Source organism: Halyomorpha halys, unplaced genomic scaffold (assembly GCF_000696795.3).
Source record: "Halyomorpha halys isolate HHAL.00 unplaced genomic scaffold, Hhal_1.1 Scaffold413.1, whole genome shotgun sequence".
Lineage (NCBI taxonomy): Eukaryota > Metazoa > Arthropoda > Insecta > Hemiptera > Pentatomidae > Halyomorpha > Halyomorpha halys.
The window spans coordinates 502,897-516,766 of record NW_027104790.1 but is presented as its reverse complement, the minus strand read 5'-3'; the positions used below and the strand labels follow the sequence as shown (position 1 = coordinate 516,766).

The 13,870-nt window shown below is 30.1% G+C and overlaps 2 protein-coding genes across 2 annotated transcripts in view; both read left to right on the top strand.

The window, feature by feature from the left end:
- The first annotated feature begins 226 nt into the window (after positions 1-226).
- Positions 227-3,788, top strand: LOC106682445 (uncharacterized). The gene is made up of 4 exons (XM_014423299.2): positions 227-385; positions 544-693; positions 3,169-3,337; positions 3,488-3,788. Exons 1-3 carry the CDS (start codon positions 332-334, stop codon positions 3,319-3,321), a joined length of 357 nt encoding a protein of 118 aa, XP_014278785.1. The 5' UTR covers positions 227-331; the 3' UTR covers positions 3,322-3,337; positions 3,488-3,788.
- Positions 3,789-9,578: 5,790 nt separating this feature from the next.
- Positions 9,579-13,870, top strand: part of LOC106682433 (onchocystatin) — a 19,092-nt gene continuing 14,800 nt past the window's right edge. The window contains exon 1 of the mRNA XM_014423281.3: positions 9,579-9,735. Within this exon, the coding sequence (XP_014278767.1) occupies positions 9,721-9,735 (15 nt within the window). The 5' untranslated portion in view covers positions 9,579-9,720. The remainder of the gene's footprint in view (positions 9,736-13,870) is intronic.

The following is a 13,870-nucleotide window of genomic DNA, read 5'->3' as shown; positions in this document are numbered from 1 at the left end:
TAACTAATTACATGAGATTTTAATTATATCTTCAATCGCTTGAGCAAATATTTCTATAGTAATTGGTAAGCAATTGTAATTGAAATTACGCCCAATAAATTGCCCAGAATTATAAGTGCCGATCCGAACATGTAAACACTACTCCAAACTCAGTTGTTATTGAATTGGGAATATTATCTACAAATTATTGATTATAGAAAAACCTTGATAAGAAAGATTATATATTTCCTAGCGCGGTCCTGATGTTTAGTGTTGGATGTCACTAATCATTCATTACTGCAGTTTTAATTACAATTAAAGCTTTCAATAATTATTGAAAATGAGTTGAAACATGGGTCCTTTGACAATTGTAGTTCTTTTGATCGGAATCGCGTCTTATTCTGAGGTAAATTCTTGACCGAATTGACTAGTCTTTTGCAATCAATAATGAAATATTACTCTATATTATGATTTTATCTGCAGCTACATTTTCTCTTTCGTATTAGACACTATTAGTAATGATCAATGCTTATCAACAAGTTAAGTATATTAATTAATTTATAGGCTTGTCCCGGATGTCATGAAGTATCTCCGGATAGTCCTGTAATTCATGAATATCTTACTAACACGCTCCAGAGTATTTCCGCGTCACCCAGTGGCCTGCAAATCCAGGAACGAATCGAAGTGGTGCGCGTTCTAAAAGCTGCCTTTCAGGTAAATTATTGTTTATTCATATAATGTTCTCAGATCGTACTTTTTACTTTCTCATCAACCTAAGATGAAAAGGGAGTTAGGCAATTGCTCATCCTATTTTTTTTTTTTTTTTTAATTATTCTTAATTATTTTGTGTTCATATCCTATCGCTACGCTAGCCTCTTCTCTGTCTTTAATCAAACACCAACATTTTTATAGAAGTTTCATTTATAAGTTAGTATCGCTTATTTGGACATAAAGGTCTGAATTGCGGATGACCGCTGAATTTGTGAACATTTAAACGAATCCAATCTGTTTAGTTAAAAAGCCAATAATCAAAGCACCTTCCTTTATAGCAATCAATAACCTTCACAATTCCCTTAATGTCCTATTTGTTTTAGACCTTATTCGATCCAAATTTCATCAGAACCTTCCCTATAATGTCCATTTACACAATCGCTATCTAGCTAAAAGTGGAAACATTTTTTAAGTCTTTACTGGACTTCTATGTCAATAGTTGGATTCCTCACTCAACTCTTGAGCGTCTACAACTAAAGTGTTCTCTCGATTTCCATTAACTTTTAATACCATGCTGAGGTTGAAAGAGAAGGGTAGGGATCTCAGATCAAGTGCAGCGGTTTCCAAAGTGATGCGTAACCCGGAGGTGTCCCAAGTGCATAATAGGGGTGCCGCAGGTGAACTTTCTCGAAATATTAAAAAAAAAAAATTAAAAAGCAAATATATTGTGCATTCTAACATTTACTTTAGGGGGTGAGGGTACCAGCGTGGTAACGCGCCGGTCTACCATCCCAAATGTTGCGAGTTCGAGTCCCCGTCCCTATTCGGAATTTATTCAAGCTTTTAATTATGCAATACTTACTTACAACCTCCCCTCGAGCATTTTTGAGGCCCGTAAGCCAATGGGTAGCACTTACAAAAATAGGCGTGAGAGTGACGAACCCACCCTATGTAAACACGCCAAGAAACGCGCAATGTATTTCCTTAGTACATCGCGCGAGGCCTTAGACTTCCACGGTCTGTCGCGCCAATAATAATAATTAAATAACATTTACATTACTATTTTTTCTTATTTTCCTACATAGATTAGATTACAGTTTTATACCGGGCGATCAACTTTTTGGTTAGTACGACCTTTTTACTTAATTAATCTTTTTATCTTTTGCATTTCATAGATAAATATTTTTAATATTGACTTATTTATAATACAGTTGGGTTTCTTTTAGAGCCAATTCTCTTGAACGAGGTATTTTATTATTTTCGAAGGCTTGATGAAATGAAATGCATTCTTCCTTTTTATATACTCGTATTTTAGCTCAACAAGAGTGGCGCGAAATGTTTTTAAGCCCAGCGAGACAGCCGCGAATTATTTTAGCCCATAAAGGGTGCCACGGGGAAAAAGTTTGGGAACCGACAATTGTAGTGTGTTTATTTATTATGTTTTATTTTCTCTATATTTGTTTCGATAGTATTCAAGTGTGAATGAATTCCTTCATCTCTATTAGTTACATTGTCTTAAACGGATTGTAATATTTGGATTAAACATTTTATTTCCCTCAGTTGCTCCTGCAATTTAACTTTTCTAGTTTATAAAAATACGGACTTCACCAGTTTTGAATTACTTCTATGACGATTTTTTTTTTACATAATTGTAGAGAAACCTGAATAGTTTTTATTTTCAATTACTTTCAGATTTTTTTTTCACCAATTCTGATTTGTATTTTTTTCGATTTTCTTTCATTTCATTAAAAAATAATAATAATTAAAAAACGTTTTTTACATAACAGAAACTATTTGTGGATGAACTGATAAAGAAAATGGAGTGGGGAAATTTTAAGATAAAGATATAGAATTGTGACCTCAATACGTTAAAGATTTATGTTTTCAAAGATGGTTAATATGAGAAGCATCCAATCAAAATGTATTTTGTCCATTTTCTGACAGTTCATTTTTCACTGGAATTGGAAATTAATTTAGGCTAAAAATCTAAATTTGAAATGTTTCGTATTGTATAGGTGTTAGCACTGATTTATAGAGGTTTGAAGTTTATTGTCCATTTTTTCTTCAAAATGAATTTCTTCTGAAATGGATGGACTGTTAAACTGAAATACATGGGTAATTGAGATTGACGTACATAAGATTACTGAAAAAATAATTAATTTATTTTTCCTGATGATATCAATTTGGTTACATGTTCCAACCTCATGAATATAAGATTATACAAACGTATATAATTTAATTTATACTTATAAATATACATATACATAATAACTTATAATTAAATAATAAATTATACAGAATATCATGTCAGAATCATGTCTTGCTGATCTATGCAAGTGATCAAGTGCAAAATATTGCAAACAATATATTCATGTATATTTATATATATGTTTCTATGTGTGTTCATATGTATTATATGTACCTTTATGTTTAAAAGTGTTTGACTTTATTTTATGTTCTTTTTTCAAAATGTTTAAGGTTGTGAGGGGAATAAAATTTTACTACGAGTTTGCAGGTGTCGGCTCAGAGACTAAAAATTTATATGCTTGCAATTTAGTAGTTGTCAGGAGAGCTTGGCTAAATGAACGCAAAATTCAGAAATATGAATGCCAAGAGCGAGTAAGGTTTTAGCATGGTGGTAGCAATGGTATGTATTGAGTAAACCTATTGCTTAGGGTTCATTATGAAATTGTGTATCTTTATATCTAATATATTTGTATAACTTTTATGATTTATTGTTTCTTAAAAAAAAAAATGAGTAATTTGTTTTATAACTTTATGTGTTTGTGTTTTCCAGATTTCATGCTACAATTCAGAACTTTTATCCAACGTTATTATCAACATTTGTGTTGTAAAATAAAATTTAAAAAAGCACTTTGAGACCTAGTCAGCCTTTCATTTGCTACTCACAGATCGTAACGGTGGTGATTAGCAAGACCCGATTATAGAGCTGTTTAGATCATAAAAAACTTTTTCAAGAATTGAAGAAATATAACTTTTATGAATCATAATGTTAATACTTAGAAATCAGTTGTGAAATAGTTGGCGAAAAAAAATCATGCCTGTACGTAATGAAATAAAATTGAAGGATGAACTCATTTCCGATTACATTTCATTGACTATAGAACCCTAAATAGGTTGACATTTGACTGTAATAATTGGTTTATTTGTTTAAAATTATTATTTTAAAATCATAAATCTAAGTCGAGACATTAGTTTAATAGTGAAATTAAAAAAATAATATATATGTATATATAGTTGACCGTAAAAATTGATATATAAGAAGATGGTCAGGGTTGCGGTCAAAAGTGAAACAAAAATAGTTTACTACTATTTTTGTTTCACTTTTGACCACAATCCTGACCATCTTCTTATATATAAAAAAATAATATTATGAATAGTATACTTATTTCTCAATAGACGTATAATGGTGATATTATTTTGATCCATTCATTACAATTGTGGTGTTATTCGCCTTTTTTTTTCTAAAATAATAAGTCTCAATAATCAATAATTGTGAAAGAAGGCCATCATTTTTAATAAGTTAGTGATTTTAGGTCGAAAAATTATGGTACTGTCACTCCGGCGATTCAATTATTCTCATTTTTCCGGCGATTTTATTTAATTTAATTTATTTATTTAAACAATTAATTTCATCATCTGTTTATCATAAGTAGATCTATGCATTATTACTTTGTACATAACTTTTTTCTTTTTCTTTAATTTAAGTTTAAACAAGGAAATGATTTTTTCAAAAACTATCAAGTACATAGCTTCGGTTTCACATAATAAAGTTTGAGGAAATTAAACATAAAAATAATTCATCATACAAAATTAGTTCGTATATTTTTATAATAAAAATGTATCTTGTCCGAGAGCATTCATACACTATTTATTTATATTTATATCATCGGCATTAATGCATACTTAAATTCTACAACCACAAAACAACCTTCTAAACACTAGCAACCCCGAATTAGATTTTTTTTTTCTTTGTACAAGAATGGTAGGAATTCGAACCAGTAAAGCAATTAAAATGACAACTATTTTTCACAATTTTAGACTTTGCACTGGTTAACAAGGTAAGGCGCAAGCAAGATAGGGTACATGGTGAGGATGGTTGAATATTGGGATCGCCAAACTGGATGAATAACTGGAAAATACCAAAGTGGTGGAATCAACTCACTGAAGATAAATAAACATAAACAAGGGCCAAAATTAGTTCCTTGTACTGGCATTCCTATACTTAAGGTTCACTAGGGTTCAGTGGGTTTAGCTTTTATTTTTTATTCCGTCTTCCATTCAGATTGCATAATAAATTCGTTTTTTGTATGAAAATAATCTTAATGAATAATTTATTACAATTAAATTTTAAGAAATTAAATAATTATTAAGGACCACAAAGAAAATTAATTAAACAGAGAAAAAAATAAATATAAATTTGGAAAGGTATAAAATATGGTTTCACTTAAATTAGTTTCTTAAACTAGCATGTATACGATAATAACTTCTGTTAATAAAACCGCAAAAATATTAATAGCTTTTGACTGATACCTTGGTGACAGTGTTGGGGAATACCCATCTTTAACTCCAAGGTTGATGAATTAGCACTCCGTCCATTACTAATTTACATTTTAAGAACAATTCTTTCTTACCCATAAAAACAAACAAATATTATACTGAATTATATTTATATTACTAACTACCAACAGGAACCGTTCAAGATCCTTATTTTGCATTTTTATTTAATTTTCACATCTTAGAATCCTGTCAAAAAATTAAAAAAAAAAAAAAAAGTGTGCATGAATACTATTATGACGATAATTAAAGTAAGTCAAACTCTATCTTCAGAGATTTTTGCAATACAGGTTTGTTGTGGTATGTAGTATATATTTTTTTTATTGCGTAGATAGTTAATAACCAACAATGTTTCTGCTTTTTTTGTTGAATTATAATTTTGCTTAATGTTTGATTCACCTCTAAATTTTCAAGGGTCGACTTTAAACTGAAGAAACCTTTCAATCTTATTAAAATATGACTAAATTAAAATCATTGAAACGTAGACAAAATCATAGACTTTCAATTTTTTTCAAAAATCACATAAAACCATTGAGAGTGTAATTCACCTTTTTCAGCAGAACAAGGATTTTTAAAAAAATTAGTTTTAAAATTAAAAAGATAAAAATGAAAATAATTTGTGACAAAATCCTCAGTAGAATTTTTATATGCTAGTTTTATTACAAATCGTAGGATATTTTTTTTTAATTAATCAATTAATCGGTGTGTGGGCTACTTTGTATCAGATTTTGGACAATTTTTGATATTTTTTGTTTTGACCCACTTACGAGAGCATGGTAATTCTGAAATTTATGTCTCAGCTTCCTCTGGGTATAAATGAAAGAAACCACTAGTTTATTATGTGTTATTATCTGACTGTTCATATATTTTTATTAAAGGGTGGAGCAAAATTTATGGGTATGTTGTGATACTTTGTGCCACTTTCTAATTTTGTATGAAAATTCTACCATGTTCCTAAGCTTCTTTTTATTTTAAACTTAATATATATTTCTCTATAAGATAAAAGTAGATTAAACAATAAGAGTGTATTGCAACAGATAGTTGTATTCAACATAAAACTAAGCAAAATAAATTCAAATCTTGTAAATACACTTTTAAATGATTTAAAATTATTGTAGAACTAACAACTATTGTGCGACTAGCTGTGTCAAAACTTCCTAAAATAGCCAACTTCATGAGCCCGCGTATTGTGCAGCATCTACAGCATCTTATATCTTTCCTAACGTCTGAGCCCATGAATTTCTTCAGGAAAAATCTTTTTTGAGATAGAATATTTTATATTCTTCCTAGTTACTTGTTCAGCTCATCTTAACCTTCCGATTCGAATGAATCTTGCTATATCTGCTTACTTGAAGAGGGTATATAATTCTTGATTTGTCCCTTGACGTCATTATTGACTCTTTAGTAATTCTATCATTAAATGTTTGGAGGATCTTCCTTTCATGATTCACTTTTATAAAGACAATTCGTCACTCTTTCTCAGTGTTTGTCACGGGATCGTAACTAAAGACTGGGCGAATTGCGGTTTCAAAGAACTGTACTTTCGTTGTTCTAAGAAGCAAGTAACTCCGGAAATGAATATGTAAGCCAAAAAAATATCGTATATATATGTAGTTGACCATATAACTTAAATATAAGAAGATGGTCAGGGTTGCGGTCAAAAAAGAACTAACAGTTTTCAACTATTGTCCGACGTTTCGCCGCTCTTGGATCTGCTCTCATTCCTCTGTTTTGGTATTAATTGTTTAAAGAGAAGGTTTTGTTTCACCAGTCATTTATTCAGGAGCAGAAACACCGAAATTGCTTTTACTACGATTCAATGCAAACCAAACCATTTAGTCGAGAATATACCTATTGTTTAATTATTGTTATTTAGTATAATTATTGTATATTCTCGACTACGTGGTTTGGTTTGCAATGAATTGTAGTAAAAGCAATTTCGGTGTTTCTGTACCTGAATAAATGATTGGTGAAACAAAACCTTCTCTGTAAACAATTAATACCAATGAGAGCAAATCTATTCTGCCCTTATGAAGCCCTGCAAAGTGGGGCGAAACGTAGGAAATTAAAGAGTTAAAAAGCATTTGTTCTTTTTTGACCGCAAACCTGACCATCTTTTTATACATATATTTTTTTTTCGTACCCACCATAAGAAAAGGAAAAGGAAAATATGTACATGGAATGTTAGTTGAGGTTGGTATCCTTTTTCTACTATCGGTATTTTAAGGTTTTATTTAAATTGTACACTGTATGTGAAGGATCAAGGGCGCAAATTGCGCATTGATAGAATGGTGAGGGGAGAGGGTCCGCTTTGCTGGTGGTGTCTTTTTAAAGACAGTTATTTTTAATTATTATTTTTTTTTAATATAAAAAGAAGTAGAAGAACTTCTTTTTATATTTAAAAAAGTAGCTGTTTTAATTACTGTTACAAGACCTGACATCACGGGAGAGCACATTTTCCACATCTACCTAATTGAAGTATTATCATATGGAATTATTATTGTATTCAAAAAAATGTTGAAAATTGCAAAACCTTACACAATAAACTAATACATTGTGAAACTTAATGAGGAAAAGTTTACTGCAATATTCTTAAAGTATCACTAATTTATTATGTAAAGCTATCTATTCGCATTTTCAGAAGGTATTACTAAGCAAGAGATTAATGATTTAAACTAACGATCACTTCGTTGATAAACTTTGAACAATTTTAAAATCACACTTACCCATAAAGCTTCGAAGAAGTAATCTAGCAACAGAGCTTTGTAACATGTTGTTTAAAGGAAAATAATGAGATAAGGAAAAACCTTAGGAAACCTATTATTAATTTTCTTCCGAATTTTGAAATCAGCATAATTCACCTTCTTTCTTCCCTGTCCTTTCGTGCCTGCCACTATCACTGGTGGGCCACATTGAACAACATGAAATTCAGTCATTGACCTCATTAGAGCTATTTTATCAATTATCAATCTTTAAGGAGCAAACTTTGAAAATTCGATAGTATCACAATGTCTACTACAAACAATAGATAACATTTTTTCGTAGAATGTTTCCTTCCAAATTCATTGACATTTTTAGAAACTAATTACAAGTTTAAAACAATTTGCAATAGGGGGCAGCGGTAGCAGCCTGGCAACGCGCCCGTCTACTAACCCAAAGACTGTCTAATCGGGTCTCGGACCCACCCGGGTTACATACAAGCATAAAATAATACAAAATTCACTGACAACCTTCCCCCGGGCATTTGTGAGGCCTGTTAGCCAATGGGTGGCACTCACAAAAATAGGCGTGGAAGTTACGAACCCACCCTACGAAAAAAACCACCCCCAGAAACGCGCAATGTATTTCCTAATATATCGCGCGAGGACTTGGAGCTCCATGGTCTGTCGTCCCATATAATAATAATAATAACTTACAAGTTGTCATAAAAAATGAAAACTAAAGCTAGAAGGATCGTGCTTTAAAACCTTGTTCTGCTGCATGTTTTATTTTATGGAGAAAAAAAAAAGAAAAGAAACTTGATGAGAAGACTATTAAATTGTAAAGAATCATCATTAAAAGGGGTTAACAAGATGTAGGTAACATAAAAAAACTAACAAGAACCTTCTTATTTTTTGCGGTGTTTTAAAATTCCTTTTCTGGAGACCTTTCAGGTGTTGTAAATCCGAAGTGAAAGGCACTTAAATCTAAAAGAAATATCAATAAATTGGTTATAACATTTGCATATTACTTAAAATATTTTACAATTTTAATTATGTTTTCAATTCTTACAGAAGTGTCTGACCTGAATTGTATTAAAATGGGCATAATTATTATTAACACTATTTTCAGTTAAAATTCATCAAAATGTTGTTGATAATTTGTTCATTGGTAACCAATAGATAGTTTTTCTGTTATTTTTGTGCCTTTTTTAACCGCTACCCGTAACATCTTCGTACAATATTTTTTTATATTTAGCATAAATCTTGAAATGATGTATAGTTGTATTCTGTAACCATATATAAAAATAAAGAGGTTTGAAAATAAAAAATGATGTATAGTAATTTTATTAAAAAATTATATCTTTTTCCGAAATTGATACAAATATATTATAAAAAGTCTACGTTAATGTTCAATTTAACAAGTAGTTTGAGGAAGAACTTAGGCTGTGACAGTTAGTACACTAGAACCTGAAAAAGCCGGACAGAGAATTATTTATAATTAATAAATGGTTGAGGAGTTTAAACAAATACGTAAGCATTGTGGAACTGGTATCAAATCTTGACAGAAACTCTACATTTATCAATGTTTAATTAAAGTTGATCCAGCTCTTAGGTGAGTGCCATACCCCGCCACGTAAGAAAGTAAGGAATGCGATAGGTTGCGCATGCGCTTGGACGACCACTCCAGTTACTAAGTTGATTCTATTACATTTGTTTGTTCCACTATTGCTTATTCGTTACTGTCATTACGATGTCATCAGAAAAGGTAATAATTAGATCTATTGGTTCTTCCTGTAATTTTTACTTATAAAATGGAAATCAACTAACCACAATTAAGTCTGGTTTTTGAGCTGATGCTAATTCTAAACATAACCTTTACTCATTTTAAATGTTTTCTGCTTTATAGTAGTTTTACATTTCTCCGTAATACTAAAGTTTTCATCAGTATCTATCATTCAATATTTATAATTATGTCATTTGGTTTGGTATAGTTTTTGAAGATTTCGGCTATGGCGGGTGATTCACAATGACTGTCTTGATCGCGTCTATTTTTAGAAATTGCGGTTTGTTAACGGAACTATATAGTTGCCGTATTCGGTTTTACCATAATCAAGATAATTGAGGGTTTTAATTTTTTAAAAATCAAAATGGTTCGTTAAACCATGTTTTAAAAATACGATTTTTTTGTTTTAGTGTTTTCTCTTGCAGTACTCCATCGACTGCTTCACTGGTTTCCGCCATTACTCTGTCTAATCTAAATCATTTGTACTTGTCGGAATACGACATTTCTTTGTATGCAATCCCAATATTTGAGGAGTTTTTAGTTTGGCGAGAAGCTTGTGAAAGTATATAATTCCCGTCGGTCAAAGCCCCCGTGCTGTTTTGCTCTGTCCGTCTCAGTCCACTTATCATAGCATTAATTAAAATACAGTACTGATCTCTAATTAATTTAATAACCTTCTGTTTTATTCTGGCTCCTATCTCGGCTACTGAAGGGGGCGTATACGATTGTAATGTTATCAGTTACTAGTTTGACTATATTTTATGATATATATATTATTTTTTTTAAAACATTCATCTGACTCTGAATTAGATACCATGGTATTTCCATTATTCCTATTAATAAAATTTTAATTTTAAACTAATTTTTAAATATTTTTTTTTATAATTACGTATAACAGTAGCAATCGTTTTTTGTTTTTACCTGTTTGAAACAAAAATTATAAAATATAAGAATGAATAAGGATCTTTAATGTTTATTTTAATATAAGTATAATATTTATTACCTAAACACATATAATATTTATTTTAATAGCGCCTCCCTCATATAGAGTAGGATTGCCAAATAAAAATTATTTTCCATCTTTCTACCTTTCATTTTATCCAGCACAACCTGTTATAAATCTAATTTCATCCGCCATTTTGCAGTTTCAAGATTTGATATCGGATTCCGATTTAGAAACCTTTCAAAATCCCCTAGCTGAAGGTTTCGATTGATTAAAGTTTTTTGTCACCTAATACACCAAGGGCTTACCGCGGATCAAAATTAAGAGGGGCAGGCCATAGCCATCAGGTTGTGACATTTCATCCCAGAAATGATGAATGAAACCAAAGTTTTAAGAAAATAATATATGATTGTAGCAGTGCTTTATTAGTTATTATAATTATTTTATTGAAAATAAAATTTAATTTGTATTAAATTAATCATTTTTTTTACTTCTATGGTGGGGGGAACTGCTCCTTCTGGGTACGCCCATGATATACATCATTCTTGACTTCTTATTTGTTAGATATAAAATTAATCAATTGTTCTTGGATACAGAGTTTTCAAAAAGACTGGTCACTTTTTTAAGTAGGAATTCTGAGTTTTCATTTTACGATCTTATATATTTTTATTTTGAAATGAAGTATATATTTGAGCAGAATTAATTTGAATTGTAGCAGATATATACATTACGCAGCGGGGTGAGAGTGGGTAGGATGGCGAAGGGTTGCCGGAGGATTTGGTAGGGTAGGTATGGAGTACACTTAAAGAGGAAGGGGGTGTCCTTTAAGTCATTTATTTAATGTTTCTATGATCTTTAATGTAACCCTATATTTGACTAGGAATGCTCTAATTCATAAATTATACTAGAACATAGTTAATAGTTATATCTAAATAAATTGCATAATTTAGAAGCGTGCTTAATGAATGTTAACTATGAATAGGATATTCAAAAATATCCTATGGTTTTATGGGGAGCGGGTTAACTCAGTGAGTAAGGCACTTGCATCGGGCTGTGGTAGATAATTATTCATTTGAGTCAACCCTGTGGGTTCAGGGAGCCCTTCCAAATTCACCCAGCCTTCATTAAGTAAGTTACCTTTAATGGGGGGAAATCCGGTGGTTGAATGTGATCATTAACAAAATCACCTCCTTGCACAACCATTTTTCAAAAAACAGAACTTCCTTACAAAGTACAAAACCTCAGACTGTTCATGGATTGTAGCGGTACAGATGTTTATATTTTCTTGTTGGTTGGGATTTTTTCTGAATAAAATGATGTTTATGATGACAATTTTGATTTTATTGAATAATAACATCAGTTATTATTATAGTTTAAATTAGATTATTATAGTTTAAAAGAATTTTCTCAATAGTTAATATATTTTTTTTAATTTAAACAAATATTTTTTCCGTACGCCTTTTGGCATTTTGCACACCTCCGCCCAGGTCTAATGATGAATTTGGACCTAGTTTGACTAATTGTAAAGCCATATTTATGGATATGGCTTTACCATTTCATATACTCGTATATGGAAAACCATATTTCACAATAATACATTTTTCTCTGTATAGTATTACACGATTCACGGTTGTATCACAGCGTATTTGTATTTTTAAATGGCAAACTGTTGACACTAATTTATTAATAGATCTGTCATAAGACTCTCCAGGTTTACAATTTTTTTTATCTTCTTGGTCAGATGATTCATGCACTTAAGTTTATCTATGATTATCTATAAGTGCTGCTCTGTGGAATCACTAAACTCTTAACCTTAATACAATCGCTTCCGGTATGACAACATTTCTTTTTCAGTAGACTACGCCTTGATAGTAGAATGAATAGTGTCATTTTTATTTTACGGTAAATTGCATTTATTTATATCGCATCTAATCCAATGACACCGATAAATATATTATTTAACCAAGCTCAAATCATTCCTACTTCTATTACAGATGGTGAAGAATGGATATTGTAAATTTGTTTAAACCAGATTACCTAAAAGACAATTCCAATATTTTTTCCAAAAATATTCTTAATTACAATTCTTGTTTGACCAGTTCCCATAATTTTTTCAATGATGATATTTATTTTAATATTGATTCAACATGAATTCTTCTCTTTTGTAAAAAGAATTTTTTTTGTTATATTGGTCTATTAGAAAATTTTAATTTACTTATCTACTCAGAAGTTTCTTTTCTTTTTTTTTAAATTAATGATTTTCAATCGTCATCAATCCATTCTGGAATCAAAATCTTCAATATTTAGGTGTACAGTAGCTGTTAGAATATGGAATGGAATCAATATATTTATTGGTGCTTAACTCAAATCTGAGTAATATAGGAAATAATATATTTATTGGTGTCATTAGATTAGATGTGATATAAATAAATGCAATTTTACTGTAAAATAAAAATATAAATAAAAATGAATAGTGTCATTTGTATTTATATTTTTATTTTATGGTAAAATTGCATTTATTTATATCATTTTATTATTTATAGAATTTCAGATTAACCCTTGATAATGGTTTACTATACTGATCATGTCTTCTGAAACAGTTGCATGTAGAGGAACCATTTGTAAAGTATTTATTACATTAGTGATCAAAAATTACAGATATCCTGAAATTCAGCTTATATAATATGATTGATATTAGAATTTTAGATTTTTGTTTGATCATGGATAACATAGTCCGAAATATTCACAGATTATATGATATGACAGACTATGTTTTGTGGAAATATCTATGAGATGGTATAGAAAAGATCGTGGAATAAATGATGAATTTATTTTTATAATTACTTCCCACAAAACATAATATTAACTAAAATTTAATTCTCTGTGAAAATAATTTTAGAAAATAAAATAAACAAATAAAATGATTTAGAAAATACACATTTGTGTTCCTCTGCACATTGAATCAAAATGAATTAAAGAAATACTTGAAAAGATCAAAACAACAAACTTAAAAAAACAACAACAATAAGTATGAATATTTAGAGATTAGAGATTTTGAGGATGTGTTTTTGCCATTTTCTAAACATTTATGATTTTCACTTGTATTTAATTGCCCCATTTCACGTAAAAATAACAAGTAGTGTAAAGTGGTATACAAAAAAAATAAATAATATA

Excerpts from the sequence above, each read along its gene's own strand:
- LOC106682445 (XM_014423299.2), top strand. The coding sequence starts at position 332 with ATGGGTCCTTTGACAATTGTAGTTCTTTTGATCGGAATCGCGTCTTAT. Across the intron at positions 386-543 it reads GAATCGCGTCTTATTCTGAG|GCTTGTCCCGGATGTCATGA; the intron begins GTAAATTCTTGA and ends ATTAATTTATAG. Across the intron at positions 694-3,168 it reads TTCTAAAAGCTGCCTTTCAG|GTTGTGAGGGGAATAAAATT; the intron begins GTAAATTATTGT and ends AAAATGTTTAAG.